At 37.9% G+C, this 25,441-nt stretch overlaps 4 protein-coding genes across 7 annotated transcripts; 3 read left to right on the forward strand and 1 right to left on the reverse strand.

Moving 5' to 3' along the window:
* Positions 1–332: 332 nt before the first annotated feature.
* Positions 333–1,115, forward strand: LOC140182115 (wall-associated receptor kinase 2-like). The gene has a single exon (XM_072228228.1). It carries the CDS (start codon positions 333–335, stop codon positions 1,113–1,115), a length of 783 nt encoding a protein of 260 aa, XP_072084329.1.
* A 10-nt stretch (positions 1,116–1,125) lies between these two features.
* On the forward strand, positions 1,126–3,057 carry LOC112777838 (putative wall-associated receptor kinase-like 16). The gene is made up of 3 exons (XM_025822225.1): positions 1,126–1,197; positions 1,650–1,774; positions 1,890–3,057. The coding sequence occupies exons 1-3, from the start codon at positions 1,126–1,128 to the stop codon at positions 3,055–3,057; spliced, it is 1,365 nt and encodes a 454-aa protein (XP_025678010.1).
* Positions 3,058–3,295: 238 nt separating this feature from the next.
* On the forward strand, positions 3,296–11,509 carry LOC112779005 (disease resistance protein RML1B). Of its 4 annotated transcripts, none has more exons than XM_072228068.1 (5): positions 3,296–4,300; positions 4,967–6,050; positions 6,132–6,440; positions 6,538–8,124; positions 11,374–11,509. In XM_072228068.1, exons 1-4 carry the CDS (start codon positions 3,363–3,365, stop codon positions 8,113–8,115), a joined length of 3,909 nt encoding a protein of 1,302 aa, XP_072084169.1. In that variant the 5' UTR covers positions 3,296–3,362; the 3' UTR covers positions 8,116–8,124; positions 11,374–11,509. The 4 variants fall into 4 exon arrangements, with proteins under 4 accessions (XP_072084169.1, XP_072084167.1, XP_072084168.1 ...); XM_072228066.1 differs by lacking the exon at positions 11,374–11,509 and adding an exon at positions 9,659–10,382; XM_072228067.1 differs by lacking the exon at positions 11,374–11,509 and adding an exon at positions 9,678–9,815.
* LOC112779004 (disease resistance protein RML1B-like) lies at positions 9,134–15,324 on the reverse strand. The gene is made up of 6 exons (XM_025823265.2): positions 14,637–15,324; positions 12,992–14,033; positions 12,612–12,911; positions 10,900–12,523; positions 10,450–10,604; positions 9,134–10,297 (listed from the first exon to the last, which is right to left on the reverse strand). Exons 1-6 carry the CDS (start codon positions 15,119–15,121, stop codon positions 9,266–9,268), a joined length of 4,638 nt encoding a protein of 1,545 aa, XP_025679050.1. The 5' UTR covers positions 15,122–15,324; the 3' UTR covers positions 9,134–9,265.
* Between the last annotated feature and the right edge of the window lie 10,117 nt (positions 15,325–25,441).

Consider the following 25,441-nt stretch of genomic DNA (forward strand, 5'->3'; position numbering starts at 1 on the left):
CGCGGATATGCAGATACTTACACAAAATCCGCAATCCGATTCGATTAGTGTGCCGATCGGATCGGATCGGATCGGATCGGATCCGATAGCTTCGCGAATCGGATCTATATCCGCAATTTTCTCGGGTCGAATTCGGATAAATACCGCGAATATGCGGATCGGATCCGATCCATGAATACCCCTACTTCGAGGTCAACAAACTGGATAAGAAAATTGAAAAGAAACCCTACTAAAAAACAAGTTAAACCCTCCATTCAAGACACACCAATCTTAGTTAGAATGGTTAATTATTTCTTAATCCAATAGAAATGAAAACGAGGTTGGTGTTTGTAATGGTAATTGTTCTGGCAAAGATAGTAGCCGCAGCTACGCAAGCCCTTCCTGGTTGCACTGAAACATGTGGGGATGTTTTAATTCCATACCCGCCGTTTGGCATAGGAGTTCCATCAATCACCAGTAAAAGCTGTTTCTTGAAACAAAGCTTGGAACTTGTCTGCAAAGACTCAACTTTATATCTCAGAGGCGTTGACCTCAAAATATGGAAGATCTCCCTCAAAAGTCAACTGGGCATGCCTGCTTTGATTTCCAAGGTAGGTAGAGAAGATCACAACCAAGATAATAACAGAGTAAGAAAGCAAGGCAACGAAGCCAGACTTCCTATAGGGACGGCTTTCGTGACTTCTAAGGAAGAAAACAGCTTCGTAAGTGTAGGGTGTGACACTTACGGGTTCATCAATAATATTATTCATGGCAGCATAGAGAACACAACAGGGTGCTTGACAAGGTGCAATAACATGGCTGATATTCAAAACGATGAGAGTTGCACGGGGATAGGGTGCTGTAAGGTGGATATTCCTCTTGCCATGAAGAACAATAATATCAGCATAGAGGCGAATAGCTTCTCCAATTTCAACACATCGTGGGGATTCAACAACTGCAGCTACTCCTTTATGGCAAAAAAGGGTGGCTACGAATTTTCGGTGAGTCATTTGATGAAGGGGGCATCGTTGGAGAGGGTTCCCATGGTTATTGATTGGAGCGTTGGAGAACTGGGTCGTGAAGTTTCCCGCCAAAACATCTATCGGCATATATGCAGGGGTAATAGCAGTTGCTAGGATTCCAACAATGGATTTGGTTACCGATGGAGATGTAATAAAGGCTTCGAGGGAAATCCATACGATCTGGAAGGTTGCCGAGGTACTATTGTGTTTTTAATTAAATTTTAGACAAGCATATTGCATGTATACTGAAAGAAAAAGTATAACCCATACTGAAAAAAATGAGTTGTAATGTTTAGACATGTTACGTATAAATGTGTTGGTCATATTAGCATGACTATGTAATTATGTTTAGAGATAAAGTTTATGTTGAAGTTTTCATCTTTATTTGGTTTTGTTAGACATAAAAATTAGGCAAATTCTATGGTGCCTATAACTTTGGTGTCGAAATTATTGAACTTACCTTGTATGGTAAGTTTTAAATATTAAAAAATTATTTATTTTTATATTTTTTAATTTAAATATTAATTTTTATCTTCTTTTAGTAACTTAGGCAAATATAGATAGACACCATAGAATGCACCTAAAAATTAATATTAACATGTAAAAAATGAGAGTTGCAATATTAATTCTGGTGCACCACCCTTGCAGATAACACCCATAATTGCATCAGTGAACATCATTGCCGTGAAACTGAAGGGTCGTTCGAGTGCTTTTGTCCTGCTGGGGAATCTGGAGATGGAAAAAGGGAAGGTAAAGGATGCCACCGAACCCTTGTACTTACCAAGGGTGCAATAATTGGTATGCAAAGCACAATTATTCAGTTCTGTTTTTCTTTTCCTTTTCACTTGCATGTGCTTATTACTTTTCCCATGTCTTAACCATGCATAGGTTTAGGCGTTGGACTTCTAATCCTGATTGTAGGAGCTTTTTGCATATACCTGAGGTATCTGAAAAGGAAACTAATCAACTTGAAAGACAAGTTCTTAAAAAAAATGGTGGTCCCATTTTACAACAAAAGCTTTTAAATGCTAAAATCTTCACATTAGAGCAACTTATTAAGGCCACCAACAACTTTGATGAGAGACTAATCATTGGTAAAGGACATATTAGTACGGTTTTCAAAGGAATTTTGTCCAATAATAGGGTTGTTGCTATCAAGAAGTTCAGGGAACTAGATCAGAACGTAATCGAGGAATTCATTGATTGGTTGGTTCTTCTAGAACAAATCAGGCATAGGAATGTGGTCCCCATCTTGGGTTGTTGTTTAGAGAGTGAAGTTCCTTTACTGGTTTATGAATTTTTCAATAATGGTACCGTTTTTGACCACCTACACAAGGAAGAGAAGATCAACTTATCATGGAAAACTCGTCTACAGATAGCAACAGAGGCAGCTAGAGCTCTAGATTATTTGCACTCAGGTGCCACAATACCAATTATCCACTCAAAGGTCTCAAGTGGCAATATTCTCCTTGATGACACTTATACTGCCAAATTATTGTTTGATTTTAGGAATCTAAGTTTGAGTTCGATGCATGAAATTGGACTAGATCTTTATTATTTGGACCCAGAGTATATTCACACGGGCCAACTTACTGAGAAAAGTGATGTGTATGGTTTTGGTGTCGTTCTCGCCGAACTGATAATAGGGGAGAAAACAATTCATGTTGAGAAACCAGATGGAGGATTTCCCTTTCTTGCTAAGCAGTTCATCTTAACCTTGGAAAAGAATTGCTGGCTTGATATTCTTGAAACTGGGATTGTGAATAAAGAAAATGAAGACGAATTCATCCAAGTTGCTCTACTTGCAGCAAAGTGTTTGAGACTTCATGCAAAAGAAAGGCCTAGCATGGGAATGGTTGCAATGGAGTTGAAGAATATAAGACAGAAGCATCAAATCAAACACAATTCAGACCTAAGTTTGACCAAGAGTCTTCGCTTGTTTGACGATCCATCTGGCACATTTGAGCATGGCAGTAGTAGCACTAGCAGTGTCCAAAACAGTGGCTACGAATCGTGTACCGATTCAATGCAAGATGGATTGTATTCAGTAATATAAATAACACTCTAGAAGATTTATCAATAAAAAATTTATTTATGGTAATGATTTAATTTGACTGGAATAATGGATACATATAAATTCGGTGTATAATACTAGCTAAAAGAAGAAAAAATGGTTATGAAAATGGTTACTGTACAAGTGATCCTGGTATGGAGCACCAAAAACACTATCTGATATGTACGTATTTTGAATTTTTTATTTCTTTTCCAGACCATATAAATGGATGAGTATTTGCGTTGACCCGCATCCTTCTTCTTTACTCTCTCAAACTCCAAACCCAGAATCCAAAACGAAAAAAGAAGATGGAGAACTACAAGGCAAAATTCATGTGCAGCTACGGCGGCAAGATTCAACGCGACACACTCGACCACACTAAGCTCTCCTACGTCGGCGGCCACACCAAGATCGTCTACGTCCACCGCACCACCATAACCTTCCCCGCAATGCTCGCCAAGCTTGCCACCCTCTGCAATGCCGCCTCCGCCTCCGCCGACGTCTCCTTCAAGTACCAGCTTCCCGGCGAGGATCTCGACTCCCTTATCTCCGTCACCGACGATGACGACCTCGAAAACATGATGATCGAGTACGATCAACTCCACAGCGCTTCCCCTAAAACTGCTCGCATGCGACTCTTCCTCTTCCCCAACCTCCCTCTTGATTCTGCTGCCGCTTCATCTGAACCCGAACCCGACCCGGCCGTAAGGCAGTTACAGCTTCCTCCTCCTCCACCTCCTCCTTCTTCTTCATTATCTTCCCGTTTGGTTGGTCCGTTGAGTACTCATGGAAAGTACGATGTGTTTATCAGTTTTAGGGGTGAGGACACGCGCACCAACTTCACCTGTCATCTTCACGAAGCTCTGTGCAGAAAGCGAATAAAGACCTTCATCGATTACGAGCTTCACAAAGGCGATGAGATCTCGCCGTCGCTCTTTCGCGCAATCGAGGATTCGTATGTGTCTGTTATCGTCTTCTCGGAGAACTATGCTGACTCCAAGTGGTGCCTTGAAGAACTCGTGAGGATATTGGAGTGTAGAAAAGAATATGGACAGGTTGTTATACCTGTGTTCTATGAGATTGATCCATCACATGTAAGGAAGCAGAATGGAAGTTACAAAGAAGCGTTTGAGAAGAAGCACATGCAAAATTCCATGCTTGATATAAACAAGATTCAAAAATGGAAGGATGCTCTGGCTGAAGCAGCTGATTTGGCTGGCTGGGATTCTCACTCCCGCTCCTATAGGTAATGATTCGTTTGCCAAATAGTAAACTATGAAATTCTTCATTATTCAGTAAATGGATTCTACTAAATTGCACTTTACCTACCTCAATTTAATGTAATGCGTATTTTAGTCTCAGGTCTGATTGATAAATTTTTAATCCATGGTGAGCAAATATAATGAGCAAAATGCCAAATGACGCCTGGAATTTGTTTCGCGCCTCAAAATGTTCTTTGAAATTTCAATTAATCTAATTTGAATTCCAAATTTTGATGGTGACAATCAAGTTTATGATAATTCCATTAAGTCTCAGTCACATGGAAGTTGGGCAAAGCAAAGATGAATCCAAAGACATCAAGAACCCACATTTGAGAATTTAAATTGGGTTAAATGAAATTTTGGGGGCTATTTTAAGGCGCGAGACAAATTTCAAGGGTCATTTGGATCTTTACTCCAAACTTAGTATAAAATTTTAAAAAAATTTATATCAAAATTGTATATTAGATTTGTTCATACCTAATGTATAGTGCAATTATTTTAGGGGGAACACATATTTAAGAAAGTTCAGGGATAGATTTGCATATATAGTTTTAAGGAATCTAAAAAGTCAAAATTGCAATCAATGCGCGCTATAATGAATAATGGTTCTTTCACTTAATTAAATTTTTATGCTCTATTTCATACTGTAGGGATGACACTGAACTCATTCAAAGGATTGTCAAAGACGTTTTGCAAAAGCTAATTTACCATTACCCACCCAATGATTTTAAAGGCCTTGTTGGTATTCAGGAAAAGTCTGCCCCTTTAGAATCATTACTAAGAGAAGCTCGATCGGTTGGTATATGGGGGATAGGTGGGATAGGCAAAACAACTATTGCGAGATATATATTTGACAAATACTCTCATGGGTTCGAAGGTTCATGCTTCTTGGAAAATATACGGGAAAGATCAGGAGATCATGTGCAAGGACTACATGATTTACGCGATCAACTTTACTCAGTGCTGTTAAATGAAAAAGTTCGCCAAAGTAGCACAGCAAAATCAACTTTTGTTGAGTGCAGGATCCGCAGACAAAGCAATTTCATAGTTCTTGATGATGTGAGTAGTTCGAAGCAGTTGAAATACCTTGTTGGGGAGCTTGAATCCTATGGTCCAGGTAGTAAGATCATCATTACAACTAGAGATAAAAGTGTGCTGCAAAACAGGAGAGTTGAGAAAATACATGAGGTGGAGGGGTTAGATTTCCCTACATCCCTTACATTGTTCAGCTTGAATGCATTTAATGAAGACTCTCCGGAAGTGGGATATAAAGAGCTATCAAGAAAGGCAGTTAACTATTGCAAAGGTGTCCCCCTAGCCTTAGTAGTGTTGGGTTCTTTCCTTCATTCTAAAACTGAAGCTGAATGGGAAAGTGCGCTGAACAAAATCGAGAAGATTCCCAATGAAGAAATTCAAACTGTGCTAAGGTTGAGCTATGATGAGTTAGATTATGAGGAGCAACAAATATTTCTAGACATTGCGTGTTTTCTTAAGGGTGAACTAAAAGAAAACATAGTTAGTCTGTTAGACAGTTGCAGCCTCTACCCAGTTATTGGCATGAGATCCCTTCTTGATAAGGCTCTCATAACTATATCTAATGATTCTGTAGGGATGCATGACTTGATACAACAAATGGGTTGGGAGATCGTTCGTCAAGAATCTATTGAAAATCCTGAAGATCGTAGTCGACTGTGGGATCTTGATGATACTTGTGATGTTCTCAAAAACAATAAGGTAACAGACACACACATTTCCTTTTAACAAGACTCATTAATTTGATTCAATTTGCTTTTCTTTTTCTCTGTGTTTTGTCAGGGAACTGGTGCAATTCAAGGCATGAAGTTAGATACATATCAAATTCGACAAAACCTAAGCTTGAGTGTTGACACTTTCAAAAAGATGCCTAATCTAAAATATCTCAAATTCTTTATCTCCATAAGGGAGCATGGCAAATTATCTGGTCTGCAGCTTCCTGAGGAGTTGGAGTCTTTTTCTGAGAAATTAAGGCACCTTGAGTGGCATGCATATCCTTTGCCTTCTCTACCATCAAATTTTTGTCCTGAAAAGCTTGTCACTCTTCAAATGCCTAATGGTCAATTTAGAAGACTCTGGAACAAAATGCAGGTTTGTCCCTGTGTATTAACTTGCTTCGGATTTTAGCCAGAAAAAGGCACTTTCCACTAATGATTTCCCATTGATGTCTCCGTTTTCTTTGTTATAGGATCTTGTTAATCTGAAGGATGTAAACCTAGCTGGATGCCAAGAATTGGTGGAGCTCCCTGATCTGTCTAAGGCAAAAAATCTTAGAAATGTGGATCTCTTTGGCTGTAGAAGTTTAAGCAACATCCATCCATCCATTTTATCTTGCAGCACACTTGAGCGTTTGGATCTAACTGGCTGCTCAAAGCTTGAGACGCTTGAAAGCCAGACTCATTTTAAATCACTTTGGCACCTCAACGTCAGTGGCTGCAAAAGTCTAGCTAAATTTTCTGTGTCTTCAGAAGAAGTTGAAGTCTTGGATTTAATGATGGGAGTCAAAGTGTTACACCCATCCATTGGGCGTTTCAGCAAAGCAAGAATCTTACATGTCGATGGCCATCGACTTGAGAATCTTCCGAAGGAATTGTCTTGTTTGAAATCTCTCGAGACGCTTTCGCTGCATAGATGCAGCCGAGTAAGCTCCAAAGAAAACCTGCATCTCGTATTTAATGGCTTGCAATCATTGCGTGAACTGTATTTTATGGATTGCCATTACTTGTTTGAGCTCCCCGACAATATCAACCAGCTATCGTCGCTACAAAAGTTAGCTTTGGATGGAAGCTATGTGGTGAGGTTGCCGGAGACCATCAAGCATCTTTCAGCACTGGAAACATTGTCATTAAAGGGTTGCAGGAGGCTTCAATCTTTGCCAGAGCTTCCATCATCCATTATTCGTTTGGAAGCAGACAACTGCACATTGTTGCCCATAGCATCATCAAGTTTAACAAATTTTAGGCCGAAAGAAGATGGCAGAAGTGATGATTCATTTCATAATTGTGTGAATTTCCATGTACAGAAACATACTGATTCATTCCATCAATATTTAAGGGACTTAGCGCACCGATATGAGTTAAGAAGGATTAAAAGAAGAGGAGGGGGAGGACGAAGAACAATGTTTGCAGATATCAATTTCAGAATCTTCTACCAAGACCACAGAATACCAAAGTGGTTCACGTATCAAACAAAGGGAGCTTCCATAACTTTTGAACTTGATCAGCCTTATGATCTCTGTTCTAGTTTCGTTCTCTGCGTTGTTATCGCACCCTGTTGGCCTTCCCCAATCAAATATGGCCTTATTCTTCAGTATCAATGCCACCTGGAAGATAGTGACATGAACAAATATTCAACTAGTAAAATTCTTCTTGATGACGTTCCTGCAGAACGGGATTTTGATCATATTTATATGTCATTTGACCGTGGTGGCATCATAGAGGCAATTAAGGCATACAAATTAAAATACGGAAGTCAGAGCGAGTCTTACAAGGGCAACCTAAAGGTCACAATTGAATTCTATTTCTATTGTTGCACATTTCAGTGGAGTCAGGATCATGATTGGTTGATCAGAGAGTGTGCGGTTTATCCACTTGTTGCCCCTGATTCTCAGTTGAAGCAGGTGGAATTGAAATTGGAGTTGGGCATGGAAAATAAAAGGCCTAGGGGTATTCTTGAGATGGAGCATACTGAAGGTGGGGTTGGAGTTGGAAGCTCCAGTGACCGAGGACCACTCCCTTCCACAAAGAAATTCAAAGAACTATGCTAGTGGACACAGGTTTCTTTCTTCTTCTGAATTCTTATTCATGTATTAACTTTCTTTTTCTCTTTGTAACTTCTCACAACGTGATGATAACTTCTTTTGCAAAGAAAGAAAGAAAGAAAAATAATTGATTTTTACTACATTTTTGACAAATTCTGAAGATGAAATAGATTCATGAAAATAGGTTGACTATTTGTAGCTCAAAAATATATAATAATATAATAGATAATTTGGCTCATAATCTTATAGTCAAATTTTATAGTTATTCATGAAAATTTGTATGATTTTGATTTGATTTCATACATAATTTATTCTCAACAAGTTTTTTTTGGCACTATTGTTCGGACATTGTTACCTTAAATTCGATTTATCCAGTTTAAAAATTTCCAACCATAATATTTTTTTTTCTTTGTCCACGACCTAAACTCAACACCATTGAAAAGGAAATGTGTTTGCTTATTACTTAACCAATGGTGTTTGTTACTAACTAGTACATATTTGACAAGGTGGCAACAGATTAATTAATTTAATTTTTAATAACCTAAAAATATATAATTTTATTCTTAAATCATATTAATCCATTTTTTTCTTTTGATAGACTTGATTGGAATATTGGATATGATACTTTGGCTAGCCCCTGAGGAGGGGGTTGATTGGTTGAATCAGGGGTATTTAAACTTAACACAACACTAAAATAGAGCTAAGTAATGGTAGGCATTTCCTGAAATGGCTAGTTGTGCATGAGAAGAGAGATTAAATTGTGCTTAGATATATTTTTCTGAAATTATAATCTTAAAAAAACTTACCAAATCTTTTAATAAATGTGAAGAAAGATACATTTTGAGGTTTGTAAAGCACTCAATTTTGTAGCAGTTTACTACTCCTTTGGGAACTAAAGAGGTTTTTGGTCTCCTTTTAAATACTGCTTAATCTTGTAAAGAGCAGTCTAATGTTTGGATCTGAAGTTTTAAATTTTCTCTAATTTAAGTTTGGAACTAGAGAAGGTGGACTTGAATACGAATAGGGGATCAAATACAAATATGATTTATGATGAAATACTAATCCATTTAGCTGACTGCACGGTATGTTATTGTTACTGGAATTAGAGAGAAAAATTAAGAGATTAGAAGTTTAGAACAGCTTGTTAAAACTGTTACTACAGCACTATTCTAGGATAAGGTTTTAACTTCTTTTGTGAAAAAGATTCTCGAAAACCTTCCCATTTCTCATTCAACTTCTCTTGCTTAGATATTGCACTTGCATATGAGGCTTCAGAATTGTTAATTGTCAACATTAGCTCCTTGCTTTCAGTTACCCAATCCTTAGCCTCATCTGTTAGTTTCCTCCTTTTGCCATCGCATTCTTCCAAGTCCTTATTCAACTTGGTCCTTTTCATTTGGATGATTTTTCTTTGTCCAACAAGAAATCGAATTTGTTCGTCAAGATCTTCAACCTCTCTCTCAACACTTTCTGCTTGAATCTTGTATTGTTTCATTCTTTCTTTCACTAATTCTTGCTGTTTCCTAGCATCTAACATTTTCTGCACAAGTTTTTCTTTTTGTTCCAAGCGGCTAGTGTGGTCTTCAACTACTTTTTGGGTCCACGCAAAACTTTTGATCAGATCCTCAACAGAAGATGTCATGCTTTTGACAAGCTTTGTTATACTGGGAGAAACTTCTTCATCTGATGCCTCTTCTATGCATTGCAAAGAAATTTGTAACTTGTGTTGTAATTCAATGTCACCAAGAATGTTTTCAAGTGACTTTTCGAGTATGCATTCAAGATTTTGCAAAGCTTCCCTTATGGCAACATCGCTTGCAGAACAGGCTGGTTTCAGCAACGACTTCTGTCTTCCCAGCAAGATGCTCTCAAGTTCAGCAAGAGGATCTTCATCCGACTCACCTTCCACTTTAGGCTTGTCGAGACCCATTCTTTCCTTTTTTCTTTCCTGGTTTGGTTTTTCAACGGTCAGATCATTAATGTCAGGATGAACCAGGAGTTGTCTTTTTAGTAGCATTGGATTTTCTTTATAGTGATTAGATCCTTCTATGGTATTTGGTTGATCATAAAAGTTTTGAAGTGGCATGTCTTCAGGCGCATATTCTTCACTGGCTGAATCTGAATTAACAAGCAGATCCAATCCAGCATCAAAATCAATTGGCCTGCCTTCATTTCCTTTGCTTTTGACCTAGGCAGTATAATCAGATATTCAGATTGACCAAATTACAGTTGAAATATTTATATAATACTAAATTGAAAGTGTTAATGTTTTATACTTTTAGCACATCATAACTAAGATGAATGAGAAAATTTTTCAAAATAAAACAACCATTGACTTACAGCTTTTGTTGACTTTGAGTTATTTTCCTCAAGACCTTTTCTATCACCATTCTTGATTTTCTTGCAATTAGATTCCATTCTCTCTTCTACATCAGAAAAATGGTCTGTACTCCTAGGATCTATTTCAACAATCTCAGACTTCATTTCTTCTGTGGCTACAAACAAGAAACAAATGATAAGTTGAAAAAAAAAAAAAAACACACACACACACACACAAAGTGATAGATTCAACACTCTGAGTAAAGACATACCTTTACTCGAGTCCTATAACATCTTTTGATAAATTCGTTGGTTTTCGTGTAAAGACTTTACTTCTTGTATTGTGTGATTGTTAAAACTTAAATATTAATGCTATTTATTTTTTTGGTTACATATGTAAATGCTATTAATTAATCATCAAAGGAATGAGCAACAACCACAGATGCCCACAGATTAGTCAGAGTTACATACCTACTTTCCTATTGCAGCAACATTGCACGCATAATTCCGTTCCTGGATTCTGCATCCGGTTTCTCTTACTGCTACTTTTCTCCTTGTGTGACCTTACTTTCTTTCTAGTTTTTGGTTTTGGGAGTGGAGGGGTTGAGGGAGGAGGAGGAGGGGGAGGGGTGACCAGATTTTTGCTGTGATCTTCGGAGGCATGTGTATATAACCATCTGGCCTTTCCAGATTCTATCTCCAATTCCTTCTCCAAGTCCTTCCTCTTGTCTAAATCCATTTCCAGTTCTGATAAAACACACTGCAATTCTGAATCACTTATGAGGTGTACACCACACTCTTGAATAGCTATAGATCCATCAACTTCCCCTGTGTCAGCTGTTACACTGAACTCAAATCTGAGAATGTTGTCACAATGGAATGGATCATACAATAAATAAACATGATCCGAGTTCAGCTCACTAACTGCTTTATCTTGCCATGTAGCCTTTAGGCCTCCTGCCAAATTGCATTCACACTGTATTTTTGCACCGCACTGCTTCATTCCATTGGATGGTGAGAGAACCACACAGTAGATGAAGCCCAGCAAGTTGGAACAGGTAGGAAGATGAACGGTAATGGAGGAAGAGTTTGTTATTCGAAATGTGAATTGCTCGGGGACTCTGCTTCCTGGTAAACAGGCATCCACACAGTTATAATTATAACTATGGATGGCCACATGGAATCTTCTTACCAACACATTGTGAAATGCAGCACTTAACATTGTTAAATGCAAGCTTTCCATGATAGAATACAGTGAGTTTCCATTCAGTTTCATGCTATTCTTGAATGAAATGTGTTTTGTCTTTCCCACCATCTTCATCGCAAAGCTTTTGAATTTTGATACTGTCTCCAATGAGGTGCAGTTAGGGGCATAGAATTCCTTGATGAAAGACGGAAGCTCCGGTAGGCTCAGAAGCTCCCTGCAATTCTTTAATGACAGAATCTCGAGCACTAAAAGATGTTTGATGCTTGTAGGCAAACTCCTCACACTGCTTCCATCTAGCTTTAACTCTTGTAGTTTCAATAAAGTGCCAATGTTGTCGGGAAATTCAAACAAATTAGCACAATCCTTCAGATGGAGTATCTGTAGAGATCTCAAGCCATCAAACAGCACATGCAGTTGCTGCTTGTCAATTACTAGTCCACTGTAAGAAAGCTTTAACTCCTTTAGTGATGTCAAGAAACATAACTCCTTTTGAAGTTGCTTAAGCTTCAAACCTTCTAAATTGAGCCATATAAGATTAGGTAGATTCCCAATTGATGTGTCTAGCGTCTCAATTTCTGTGTTGCTTAAATCCAAGTTCTCAATTAAATCAGATGACACTGCAAATTCCTTGAGACTTGAGCACCCACTGACACTAATATTCTTCAGAGATTTTAAATGCTTTTCACCTTTCACAGTCCCCAGATTTGTACACCTATCTAGTATCAAAGTGGCAAGTGTATCAGAGGACAAAATAGATGAATGAAGAGCACACAAACTCTCACAACCTGATAGATTCACCCATTTAAGTCTTGACGCCTTCGACAAATCCGGAAGCATTATCAAATGTTTGCAATCACTTAGGTCAATGCCCTCTAAATTATCAAGTTCCTACAACAAGACATTATAGTGGAAAGTAAGTCTTCAAATTTGAATAGACATAAGAAAAAGGAGCTTAGGTATATGTATATATCCTTACCTGTTTTCCCCTCCAAAGTTGTTCGACACGACTGTGCGGCATGCGAATTTCAACGAGCAACTTAGCATGAAAAGTTGAAGGAAGAGACTCCAAAGGATATCCATTCCACTCAAAGTACCTCAGTTTATTGGAAAATGACTTAAGAGCTCTTGGAAGGTACACATGGCCAGGACTCTGACCCAAGGGGATATAGAATCTTAGAAATCTCATGTTATTCATCTTTTTGAATGTGTCAACACTCAAATGAATATCTTTGATTAGAGATAAATCTAATATTATGCCTTCAACTGCATCAGTCCCCTGCAAAAAAAGGTGATGGAATCACATTAGCAACAGTTTCCAACTGAAAGCATGTCTAAAAGTTGTGTACATTTTCTTACCTTATTATCTTTAAGTACAGCACGAACTTCAGTATCCCTCAATCGACTTCGTCTTGCAAAGTCTCCACTACATTCTCTACGCACTATGTCAAAACCCATTTTTTGTAGCAGTTCATGCATTTCTATTGTGTTGTTATATGAAATGGTTATCAAAGCTTTATCTTCAAGAACATCTATTCCACTACTTGCTTCAAATCCACATGCATCTAGTATGCTTATGACATGATCTTTCTCTTCTCCATTGAAAAAAAATGCAATGTCCAAGAATATCTTCTTCTCTAGATCATCCAATCCATCATAGCTTACCTTCAACAAATTTACAATCGTCTCATTGGGATACTTGTTGAGTTTTCTCAAAGTACTTTCCCAAAATTTGATACTTTTCGAACGAAGATACGAACCCAAAACTTTCAAAGCTAAGGGAATGCCTCCAGCATACTTAACCGCCATTGCGGCGAGATCTTCATAACCCCTTTGAGGATGAGTTTCCTTGAAGGCTTCCAGGCTAAAAAGCTGTAGAGATTCAGATGCTTTCCATTTCTCAACCTTATATATCCAATCAACTCTTCCAGCAAGCAATTGCCTATTTCTTGTAGTTATGATGAGTCGACTATCTTCACTTAGATCTCGAAAATCTCTACACAAATGTTCCAATTGATCAAGACTATCCACATCATCTAGCACAATGAGGACCTTTTTGTTATTAAGCCTCTTCATGTCGAATGCGAGTCCTACCAAGTTAGATGTGGAAGTTTCTTCCTTTAACAGCTCGAACAGAAGCCTATCAACTGAGATTTCTTTCACCACAAAGCACACATTGTCATACTGAGGAAACAGTTTGGCAAACAACACTTTGGCAATGGTTGTCTTACCTATTCCACCCATGCCCCAAATTCCAATTATTCGAACTCTTTTCATTAACAATTCGACATTTCTGCAGATTTCTTCAGTTCCAACAAGGCCTTTTAGTTCAATAGGGTGCCTCAAGTAACGCTTTTGCAGTACATCATTAACCACGTTTGCAATCAGTTGAGAATCGTCCCTTGCAAAAATGATGGGGAAAAGAGATGTAAGGAAGTATAAACTAAATAAATTCATCACAAATATGAAAACTAAGTACAGAAACTATGAATTTATTTGGCTTTTTTTACCCTTCATAATTAACAAAGAAATAAGAGTTCATTTACCATTTCTTTCTTACCTTTTATCTAAGTTTATGTGCATTTAAATTTTGCATGACTGAAGTATACATTAATCAATAGAAATCTATCATTTCAAAGCATTTCTCTTAATATATTATAACTCTGTTATGAAGTGAGTGTTGCGTGTGCTCTAAGCCTCTAACACTTCAACAGATAGTGTTTGGTACTTATGTAAAAGTGAAACATTCACATCATGGCAAAATGTTCTTTTTAAAGAGAACTACAAAAACCAATACTGAGAAAGATTTCTTCATTGATATGGATACTGGATATCTGTCTTCTCTGAAAGATTATGGATATTTGATAAAATGGTCCAACCACAACTTAAATGTCAAACACATGTTCAAGACCATAGAGACTTTAGTTCTAATATGATCTATTTTGTCAGCGCCAAAATATTTCTGGTACCATTTTAGATGTTTACTTGAATTTATGTAACTTACTTGTGGTTCCGAGAGTCCCACCCAGAAATATTGGCAGCTTCAGTGAGAGCAGCTTTCCAATTGTCTACTTTGTGTTTGTTGGAATCACTGTATCTGCCCTCTACCCAAAGATCAAGCTCATGTTTTGCAAATGCCTTCCCATAACTCCCACTTTGTTTTCTTATATGTGATGGATCTGTTTCATAGAACACTGGAATAACAACCTGGCCAAAATCCTTTCTGCATTGGAGAATCTTGACAAGTTCTTCCAAGCACCATTTTGAAGAAGCATAGTTCTCTGAGAAAACCACAACCGATACATGCGAGTTCTCGATCGCTTTGGCGAGTGGTGGCCAAACATCTTCTCCTCTGTTGAGTTGATAATCTATGTAAGTTCTGATTGACTTTTGATCAAGAGCAGTGTAAAGATGGCTAGTGAAGTTTGTGCGTGTGTCCTCGCCTCTGAAGCTAAGAAAAACATCATATTTCTTGGTTGAGCAAGACATATCCAAATTGGTTTAGAAAGTTTAGTGCAGAAGATAATTAGAACAAGTGCAGAGTATGTGTGTGTTCATGGCCAACCTAATCACTTGGCTTAGATTGAATTATATATATATAAAGCACCTAATATGAACTTGATAATCTTTTTTCCTTTATTATTCACCTGCATCCTTTGACTTGAAAGAGTGCAATCAATATGACTAAGTCCACCGTTCAAAACGGGTCCATTGCGCTTTAATACAGAGACTTTTTAGAGTAGGGGCTCAACCGAATTTATCTGAGGTGTTTACTTTTCTGTGAAGTTATGAGATATTCAGATGTTACAAAAAAAATTTTAAAAGATATTATCGATAAACCGTTTTTAAATAATTTAAAAATGTAAAAAAATTATAACTAATTAAAAAATTGATATTTAATAAATAATTTATTCATTTTATTTGAATTTTTATGGCAATATTTGAATAAATATTTAGAAGGAGTACAAAAATATTCGGAATAAAATTTGATCTTTCGGTTTTTTTTTTTTTCAAAAATACTTAGTCATTCACAATAAAAATATTTTTATAAAAATTCACTTGATATAAATTTACGAAATTTTAAGGATAAAAAGATCTTATTTTTTATTAATACTAGTAAAAAATCACATCAAAATATGATTACTAAAATCTTTTTTTAGAATATATATTTAATATCTATTTTTTTTGTCGTGCTTTTAAATCTTTTCGGACTTATTTGTTGTTAGTATCTTTTGAGATTATTTTTGTTAGCGATGTGAACTTTTGGATACTATTTTACTAATTCACTCTTTTTCCCCCTTAAACTTGGGTGTCTAATTTGTAAAAAAAAAAAAAAAAGTCTACATAGCATGTTAAACTTTTAATTTATCCATTAAGAACAAATTAGGATTAACAAATTCTTTTTTTATGAGAGTTTTGTTGTCTTTTAAAGATAATTATCAAAACCGTTTAGTTTTATTTTTATTTTTCTATTACTCCTTTTTTAAATATATTAGCTAAATTTGCTGTGTAAAATTAAGAAATATTAGTAATTTTTAAATTATTTTTACTTATAAAAATTAAATGAAGGATATATTAGTTATTAATGTATCACTTAAGTATGTTTTGAAGAAAAATATTAACACAGGAACTAATCAGTCTCACAAAGTTAAATATTAAAAACCGAAAAGAATTTTTTTTTGTTTGGGACCTTCTAGTCCTTTAAAAAATTTCTCAGAGATCGAGTTAGGTATCTACTCTTTAAATTAAAAGTTACAAAAACTAATAAATTTTGAGTATTTGACCTTTGCTTTAAAAGATAAATTCGTATAAAAAACGTAAATTATTTTTGCCATGCATATTTTGGATAATAAAATATATTTTATTTTTAACTCTATCACGGAAACTATTTTTCTTTCCAGTAAAAATCATTTGAGATTTTTGTTTCCATAGTTTTCTTGTTTATGAGTTTAAAATTACGAATATATATATATATATATATATATATATATATATATATATATTTATTTATTTATTTTGATACAAATTTTTTATATAATAAGTTTAAGTTTAAGTCATTTTATTCTAAATATCAGTCATTTTAAATAAATTTTAGTTGATGAGAATTAATCAATTATTCTTAAGTAAAAAAGAATAAAAAAATTACAAAAAAATCTATTAATTATTATCATTCAATTAAATATAAAATATTAATTAAATACAATAAATATATTAATTAAAAATGCTTAATGCATTAAAATTAAATTTAAATTAAAGTGAGACATGTTTATGATGCACAGAGATAAATTAATTATATTATGTAATTTATTCTTTGTTTTGATATGTGTTTCTGTAATTGTTTTTTTAAGGTTTGTATGTAAAAATGAGATTTTTTCGGTGACTTAAAAAATTAAATTGATTAGATGATATGTAAATTAATATTAAATTTAAAATGTTATATATTAAAAATTTTTTGTAAAATATTTATTTGATAATTTATATAATTCCATATAATTATTCAACTAAATTGTGATATAAATTTGAATATTGTTTATTGTTTTAGGAATTCGAATTGATTTATTTTTAAAAAGTACAGATTTTTTTTATATTAAAATTATACAAAATTATATCTTCTTTTATTTTAATTGTTATGTTTTGTCTTTTCATGTGATGTTTAGTTTGTAAAAAATTAAAGAAAAAATTAGAAGAAAAATAAATGAGAATAAAAATACTAAATATGTAATAAAAAATTATGAAATAACTTTATAATCACGATAATTCAGTGAGAAGATATTGTGTCAGATTTAAATTTATTTGTAAGAGTTTTCTGCAATTGGTACGAGAGATTAATAAATGAACAATTTTATTAGGTAGACAATAAAAAATCTTAACAATGTGAACCATGAATTTTGAATTTGGCCCAATACAAGAAAAAAAAGAAATACAAACAGTTATTTCAAAAAAATAACCATCTAAACTCTAATTTACCAAAAGAATTCACCCAAACTCTTTTTTCTCTCCCAAACCGTCTGTCACCCGCACCCTCATCAATCATTCCACCTCTCCAGTTGTTAGAAGCTCTCTCACCGACCATCATCGTCTACCCCTGTAGCTCCCTCCCCATCACCGACGTAGGATCGTCATCAAACAACCATCCATGTAGTTATTAAAATAATCATACGACTACCTAGTGAAATGACCATCCATCATTTGTTAATTATATATACGTAAATTGAATCAAACAAAATATCCATCCAATTAAGAATTAAAATAACAATCTACATACCTAGTGAATTGAACATCCAGCACATTTGTTGGGTGGCTGGAGAGAGTCGACGCCGACACATGAAGATAGGGGAGGAGATCAGGCGACGGAACAGCCACACAATGACAACTTCGGCTAAGCGAGGTTGCTAATCTGCTCCGTGGGCTTCGAACCCGAACACGCATCGGCCAGAGATGGAAGAGAAGGAGGAGTCGAATCGGTGGGAGGAAGAGCGGTGCACGAACGACACGACGGGAGGCAGTGGCCTGCGGTGGGGCCTGCACGGCCGGCGCGTTGGTGGGCTGTGCGAGGGACACAATGTTCGCGAAGGGGGTGCTTGCTCGGATGTTCGTGGTAAGCTGGGTGGCGTCAGCTGGTGTTCTAGACGGTGGCGGCTGGTGTTCTAGGTGGCGTCGGACTGGAAAGATGGGAAGAGAATGGGCGAGAGGAAGGCTCTGCAGAACAAAAATCACATGCGAAAAAGGGAAGTTACCGTATGCATAACTGCACCATTTGTAAATTTTTATTTTTTTAAGATTCAAAATTTAAAATTATTAGAAATTAATTAAATTAATTATCATCTGATTTTTTTTTTAATTCTATTGTTCACATTGTTCACTAAACTCATTATCTTTCTATACTTTTTCATAAACAAAATAATAGTAGTAATAAGAGCCATGTGCAATATGCATAAATATGCCAAATATTTATATTATTATTATCACACTTTTAATGTATATATTTATTATATTTAATTAATATTTTATATTTTAATTGAATAATAATAATAAATATTTTTTATTTTTTTATTCTTTTACTAAAGAACGATGGATTGATTTTCATCAATTGAAATCTATTTATAATTGTTGAATGATATCATTAAAAAATAAAATAATTTAAATTGATTGTATAGCTAAAGTTTGTACCAATTTTTATATTTATTAATAGATAGATAATTTCTTTTTTCATATTTTGCTCTCGAATCTTACATTTTATTTTTACATTTTACACCAAATAATTTATACTTACGCATTCTTAAAAAGATAATGTTTAGTATACGCCACAAAATGTCACGATTTCAAAATGAATATAACAATTCTTTTTTTTTTTTCTGTTTAGCATGCGTGATAGTAAGAAAAAAAAAAAAAAAAAAACAAGTCATAGTTCTTATCAAATTAAAAAGAAAATTGAATGATACCACTATTATATCGTTGTTGACAAATTCTTTTAACAAAGGTAATGTTACGATGGGTAACCGGAGATTAATGGGTTGGACGGTGTTGGTTGGCCCAATCGTGTGAAGGAGGAAGCTTTCAAGTGGGTCTGCAACTCGGTGCCCTCCGTCTGACTTGTGTATGTGAAAGAATGGGGGGGTGGTACCTGCAAAGACACTCCGATGCCTAAGTCAGCAAGGGTTAAGTAGGTTTAGAATGTATTGGAACTTGGAGATACCTGAGGAGTGTCAGTGTATTTATAGTGGTGAACCAATAACCACCGTTGGAGTAGTGCCACTTTTCTAGGGTGTTAACCGTCCCTTTATATTAGGAAAGTTAAGATATGGCTCGTGAAAGTGGTTAGAGAGATTCTAGGGGCAGTTACTCATTCAAATGAGTACTTATCTGCCAACTAACCCTCGTTCCCGACTTCTTTAGAGCAAGTCGTGACGAGTACCGACTCTATAGTGGCTGATCTGGTGAAAGGTGAGGTCAACCCTTCGGGTTGGGCCTTTTTACTTGGATCCTGGGCCTTAATCGTTGGGCCAGGGTATGAACAGTGCCCCTACTCGAGCCCAATTTCTCTTTAAGATTTGGGTTCGAGTATACTACTCGGGGTTGTAACCGACTTGTTGGAGGACCGACGTGATGTTCTGAAACTGACGTGACTTTTCGTGACCTTTTGGTTCTGACAGTTACGTCTAATCAAGCGTCGTGTCCGTTAGGGATGTGCGTAGGGATTGATGGTCTTGGTAACGGTGCATTTTCATTAATGACTGCCCCGTTTTTACCATAGTGCCCCTAACATGTTTATAAATGCTTTCCCTCTCTTTCGTTGTTTTGTTTCTGCGATTTTTAAACTTCTTCCTCATTTGTTCGTGCTGCACCCTTGTGTTTTCGAAGGCTTTTGCTTCCTCCAACCCTTATTTTCAGATAAAGGTTAGTTCTTTCTGTAACATGCCTTTCTATTTACATGTCTTTATTTTGTAGATAGGTTGGTTTGTAGACTTTGGTTCCGTATTCCCTCCCTTTAGAGACCGTGTTTTTGATTTTCCTTTTCTTTTTCCCTTGTAGGTTTTTGTCATCCTTTTAAGAAAAAGAAATGGCTTCCGTAGACGTTCTTTCTCAGTGGGTTGATGTCACGGTCCTAGGGGAGGAACCCTCGGTCGATACTGAGTTTATTACCCATCTTTGTACTCACCACAGAATTTGTACTTCTGAGGAAGATGAGCCGAAGTATGAATTGGTAGTCCCGGGTCCAGAAGACCGGGTCTGCTTCGGGAGGGCCAATGAGGCGGCCCCTCATTTTTTTCTTTATGTATGAGTGTATGATCACCCGTTTGGGTGTTTTTCTTCCTTTTTCAGACTTTGAGATGTCTGTTTTGCATCACTGTCGAGTTGCTTCTACCCAGCTTCACCCCAACTCTTGGGTTTTTTTGAAAATTTATCAATTTATTAGCCAGGCTTTGGAGTTCCCGACTTCTTTGAATATTTTTTTCTATCTCTTCCATATGACCAAACCCTTCAGTGGGCTAAACAATAAGCAACAGTGGGTGTCTTTCCGAGCCATACAGGGTCGGAGAGTTTTTACCCTTTTTGACGAATCCTTCCATGACTTTAAAAATTATTTTTTCAAAGTTCAAGCTGTAGAGGGTCACCACCCCTTTTTTCTGGATGATAATTCTTCTCTCCGCTTTCCTTTGTATGGCTGGAGGCCTCTCCCTGCGAGAAATATGGTCTGGATGACCTGGATGAGGTAGAAGCAGCCATTATGGGGTTCCTCCGAGAAGTGTGGGGGAGGGCCCCATACTTGGACACAAAAAAGTTTCTCCAGGGGTCTCCGACCTTTGTCCAGGCACAGCTAGGTAGCTTTTATTTGTTTGTTAGATTTCCGACTTGTCTGACTGACCTTTCCGACTTATCTAATATATTAGTTATTGTCTTTTCAGAGATGGCGAAGACAAACGCTCAGGAATCTTACCAGAGAGTTCAGGAGGCCAAAGCAAGGTCTCGCGCCAAAACTGGTGGCGCCAGGGCGTTTATCTCTCCTCCTCCTCCTCGGAACGTTGGGACTCCCTCTCAGCCCATTGTGATTTCTTCTTCAGCTTTCTCTCAGCCGCCCCCCTCCACCCGATCTTCTTCTGAGCCAGAGAAGAAGAAGCGCAAGACTTTAGAGTCTGGCTCTTCTGGTGAGGTTAAGGCGGATGCTCTTGCATTCGTCTGAAAGAACATCTATCCCCATGCTCGTATAAGCATGGATGATGTTTCTGTTCGGCGCCACCTTACCACTCTGGTTGAGGAGAGCCTCAAGGCGGCGGGGGTTTGTGGCAAACTCTTAGATATTTTTGAGAAGGCTCCTCTCAGCTCTTTAGGGATGACCTCGAGGGTCGAGGAGCTGGAAGGAAGGCTTCTTTTATATCAAGAGCAGGAGAGGGAGTTGAAGGAGGAAGTCGCCAAGTTGAAGGAGGAGAGGGATAGCCTCCGGGAGAAGGAGAGGAAATTGCAAGCCCAATGCAACATGGAGGTGGGCTTGAGGAAGACAGCACAGGATAGCTACCAAAGTTTATTTAACGATCTTGTGTCTGTGAAAAATGAGCTGCTGAATTCTCAGAGGGCCTATACCAAGTTGGAGGACTCTATTGCTGATGGGGCTGAGGAGGCTTGGAGGATCTTTAGGGAGCAGGTCGGAGTCATTGCTCCTGGCCTGGACCTTTCCCCTTTAGATCCTGATAAAGTTGTCATTGATGGTGCCATTGTGGATCCCCCTGTCCCCGAGATTATTTCCGAGTCAGAATTAAAGACTCGGGGACAGAGAATTATAGAGTCCCCTCCTCGCCCTAAGGACGCTCCGAGTTCTTCTACAGTTCCTCCGACTTCCTCTTCGTCTCCTATGGATGCCTCTCTTCCCGGTCCTGGTGGCGCTCCTCCTGTCTCTGGTGGTGGTGATCTGTCTACTCCTCTTGCAAAAAAGTAATTTGTTGGCTATTTGGGGGCTCGGCCTGTGGGTCCCCTCTTTTTTAAACTCTTTATTTATTTTTGGTAGTGTTTGAACAATTTTTTAGCCTTTTAAGGCCGTAAACAAAACACTTTATAATACCCTTTTTAAGTTAAAAAATAAGTACCCCTTTTTTGGATAAGGGTTTAAGTTACCTTATGCGTGCATGCTTTTCTGATTGCGATTTTTTCGAATTTCTCTTGATCTTTTCTGAAAAAACCTTTTCTTTGGCTTGTCTGCCTTTCTGAACCTTTTTGTTCTAAGGATCTTTAGGACAGCCTTTTAGTCCTTTCTTGGATTTTTTCCTATCTCTCTTTTGTTATTCCTAGTACTCAATTTCGTTTCATTGAGCTTTTATGACTTAGGCTACTTTCGTGATTCATTTTTGTGTTACTCGGTTTTCCGTTCCAGCTTATGAGTCGGGATGTTTCCGAGTTTATTATGATCAACTTCTATAACCTCTTTACACCGACTTGTACCTCGTCGTTTTATCCTGACGACCATCTAGGTCGGTTCATGGGATTTTCACGTTTTGTCGAGCTTAAGTCGGCGCGTTTCGTTGGAAGAGAAAACAAAGAAGGAATTTATAAGAGATGTTTGTAAGATAAAAAAGATCTTTATTAATCGGGGAGGTACCTTATTGCTACTAAGGGTCTTTGACAACCTATTTCCCTTAGCCTCTACTATGATGCCTCGTTAAAAACCCTTCTTCAGAAAAAACCCTTTGATTTTGGGGGAAAAATCATGAAGTTGGGAAAAGAGTACATCAGGGAGTAGAGTTCGCTTTTAACTGTAGTACCTTTTCATATTACAAGCATGCCATGACCTCGGTAACTCGGTTCCGTTCAGGTTGGTTACTTTATAATAACCTTTTCCTAAGACTTCATTGACCTTGTATGGTCCCTTCCAATTTGCAGCGAGTTTTCCTTCCCCTGATTTGTTGACTCCAATGTCGTTTCTGATCAATACGAAGTCGTTCGGGGCAAATGCTCTTCGAATGACTTTTTTGTTGTATCTCGTAGCCATCCTTTGCTTCAACGCTGCTTCTCTTATCTGGGCTTCTTCTCGGACCTCGGGGAGCAAGTCGAGCTCCTCTTTGTGCCCCTGTATATTTCCGATCTCGTCATGGAGAATCACTCTTGGGCTTTGCTCGTTGACTTCTATTGGGATCATGGCTTCTACCCCATTAACTAGTCGGAAGGGTGTTTCTCCAATGGCGGATTGGGGGGTCGTCCTGTAGGCCCATAGTACTTGTGGGAGCTCTTCAGCCCAGGCTCCTTTTGCATCTTGTAGCCTTTTCTTTAGCCCTGCCAGTATGACTTTGTTAGCTGCCTCGGCTTGCCCATTGGCTTGTGGGTGTTCCACCGAGGTGAACTGGTGCTTAATTTTCATACTGGCTACTAGGCTTCTAAAGGTAGAGTCGGTGAATGGGTTCCATTATCTGTAGTAATGGAATGAGGTATCCCATACCTTGTGATGATATTTTTGTAGAGGAACCTCCGACTTATTTGTGCGGTGATGGTGGCTAATGGTTCTGCTTCTATCCACTTTGTGAAGTAATCTATTCCCACTATCAGGTATTTGACTTGTCCTGGCGCCTGGGGAAAAGGACCTAACAAATCAATTCCCCATTTCGCAAAGGGCCATGGAGAAGTGATGCTGATGAGCTCCTCCGGGGGAGCCACGTGAAAATTTGCATGCATCTGGCACGGTTGGCACTTTTTCACAAATTTGGTCGCATCTTTCTGCAAGGTCGGCCAGTAGAATCCAGCTCGGATCACTTTCCTGGCTAACGACCTTGCTCCGAGATGATTTCCACAGATCCCACTATGGACTTCTTCTAACACCTCGGTGGTTTTTGAGGTCGGTACGCACTTTAACAATGGTGTTGATATCCCCCTCCTGTAGAGAATATTTTTCACCAAGGTGTAGTGTTGTGCTTCCCTCCGGATTTTCTTAGCCCCTCTTTCCTCTTTCGGGAGGATGTCGAATTTCATGTATTCGACCAAGGGGTTCATCCATCCGAGGCTTAATCCGACTACCTCAAGGACCTCTTGTTTGTCTTTTTCTTTTACTACGGAGGGTTTCTGGAGAGTTTCCTGGATCAGGCTTCTGTTATTCCCTCCTGGCTTGGTACTTGCTAACTTGGATAGGGCGTCTGCTCTGCTATTTAGATCCCGAGTTATGTGTTTGACCTCAGTTTCTGCAAAGTGCCCAAGATGTTCCAGAGTTTTTTCCAAGTACCTTTTCATATTTGGGTCCTTTGCCTGATACTCTCCACTTATCTGGGAGGTCACCACTTGCGAGTCGCTGTATATCATCACTTTTGTAGCACCGACTTCTTCCGTCAGCTTCAATCCAGCAATCAAGGCTTCATATTCTGCCTGATTATTTGAAGCTGGGAATTCAAATTTGAGGGAAACTTCTATCTGGGTTCCTCTTTCATCCACCAATATTATGCCTGCACCACTTCCTGTTTTGTTTGAGGATCCATCTACGTAGAGTTTCCATGTAGTTAGTTTTTCCTCTTGATCTCCTGTGTATTCTGCGATGAAGTCGGTGAGGCACTGGGCTTTAATCGCCGTCCGAGTATCATACTTCAAGTCGAACTCGGAGAGCTCTATTGCCCATTGAACCATTCTCCCTGCAACATCCGTCTTTTGGAGGATTTGCTTCATGGGTTAGTTCGTGCGGACTCTTATTGTGTGAGCTTGAAAGTAAGGTCGTAGCCTTCGTGAGGCTACCACTAAGGAGTAGGCAAACTTCTCTAGTTTGTGGTATCTTAGCTCAGGGCCTTGTAGAACTTTACTGATGAAATATACTGGGTGCTGTCCGACCTCGTCTTCTCTTATCAGGGCCGACGAGACGGCCTTGTCTGCTACATATAAGTATAGGACGAGGTCTTCCCCAGCTGTAGGTCAGGTCAGAATAGGAGGTTGGCTCAAGAATCTTTTGAACTCCTGGAACGCCTCCTCGCATTCAGGAGTCCATTCGAATTGACATCCCTTTCTCAATAAGGAGAACAGTGGAAGGGATTTTAGTGCTGATCCTGCCAAGAATCTGGAGAGGGCTGCAAGTCGGCCATTCAGCTGCTGGACCTCTCTTAAACAAGTCGGGCTTTTCATCTCCAGGATAGCTCTACACTTGTCGAGATTAGCTTCAATCCCTCTTTGTGTTAGCATAAACCCTAGAAATTTTCCTGCCTCTACCGCGAAGGCACACTTTGCGGGATTTAGTCTCATCCCGTGTAACCTTATGGTGTCGAAGACTTGTGAGAGGTCTGCCAAGAGGTTGACTTCTTTCTTGGTCTTTACCAGCATGTCGTCGACGTATACTTCCATTAGGTTCCCAAGGTG

This window comes from Arachis hypogaea, chromosome 19 (genome assembly GCF_003086295.3).
Source record: "Arachis hypogaea cultivar Tifrunner chromosome 19, arahy.Tifrunner.gnm2.J5K5, whole genome shotgun sequence".
Taxonomy (NCBI): Eukaryota; Viridiplantae; Streptophyta; class Magnoliopsida; order Fabales; family Fabaceae; genus Arachis; species Arachis hypogaea.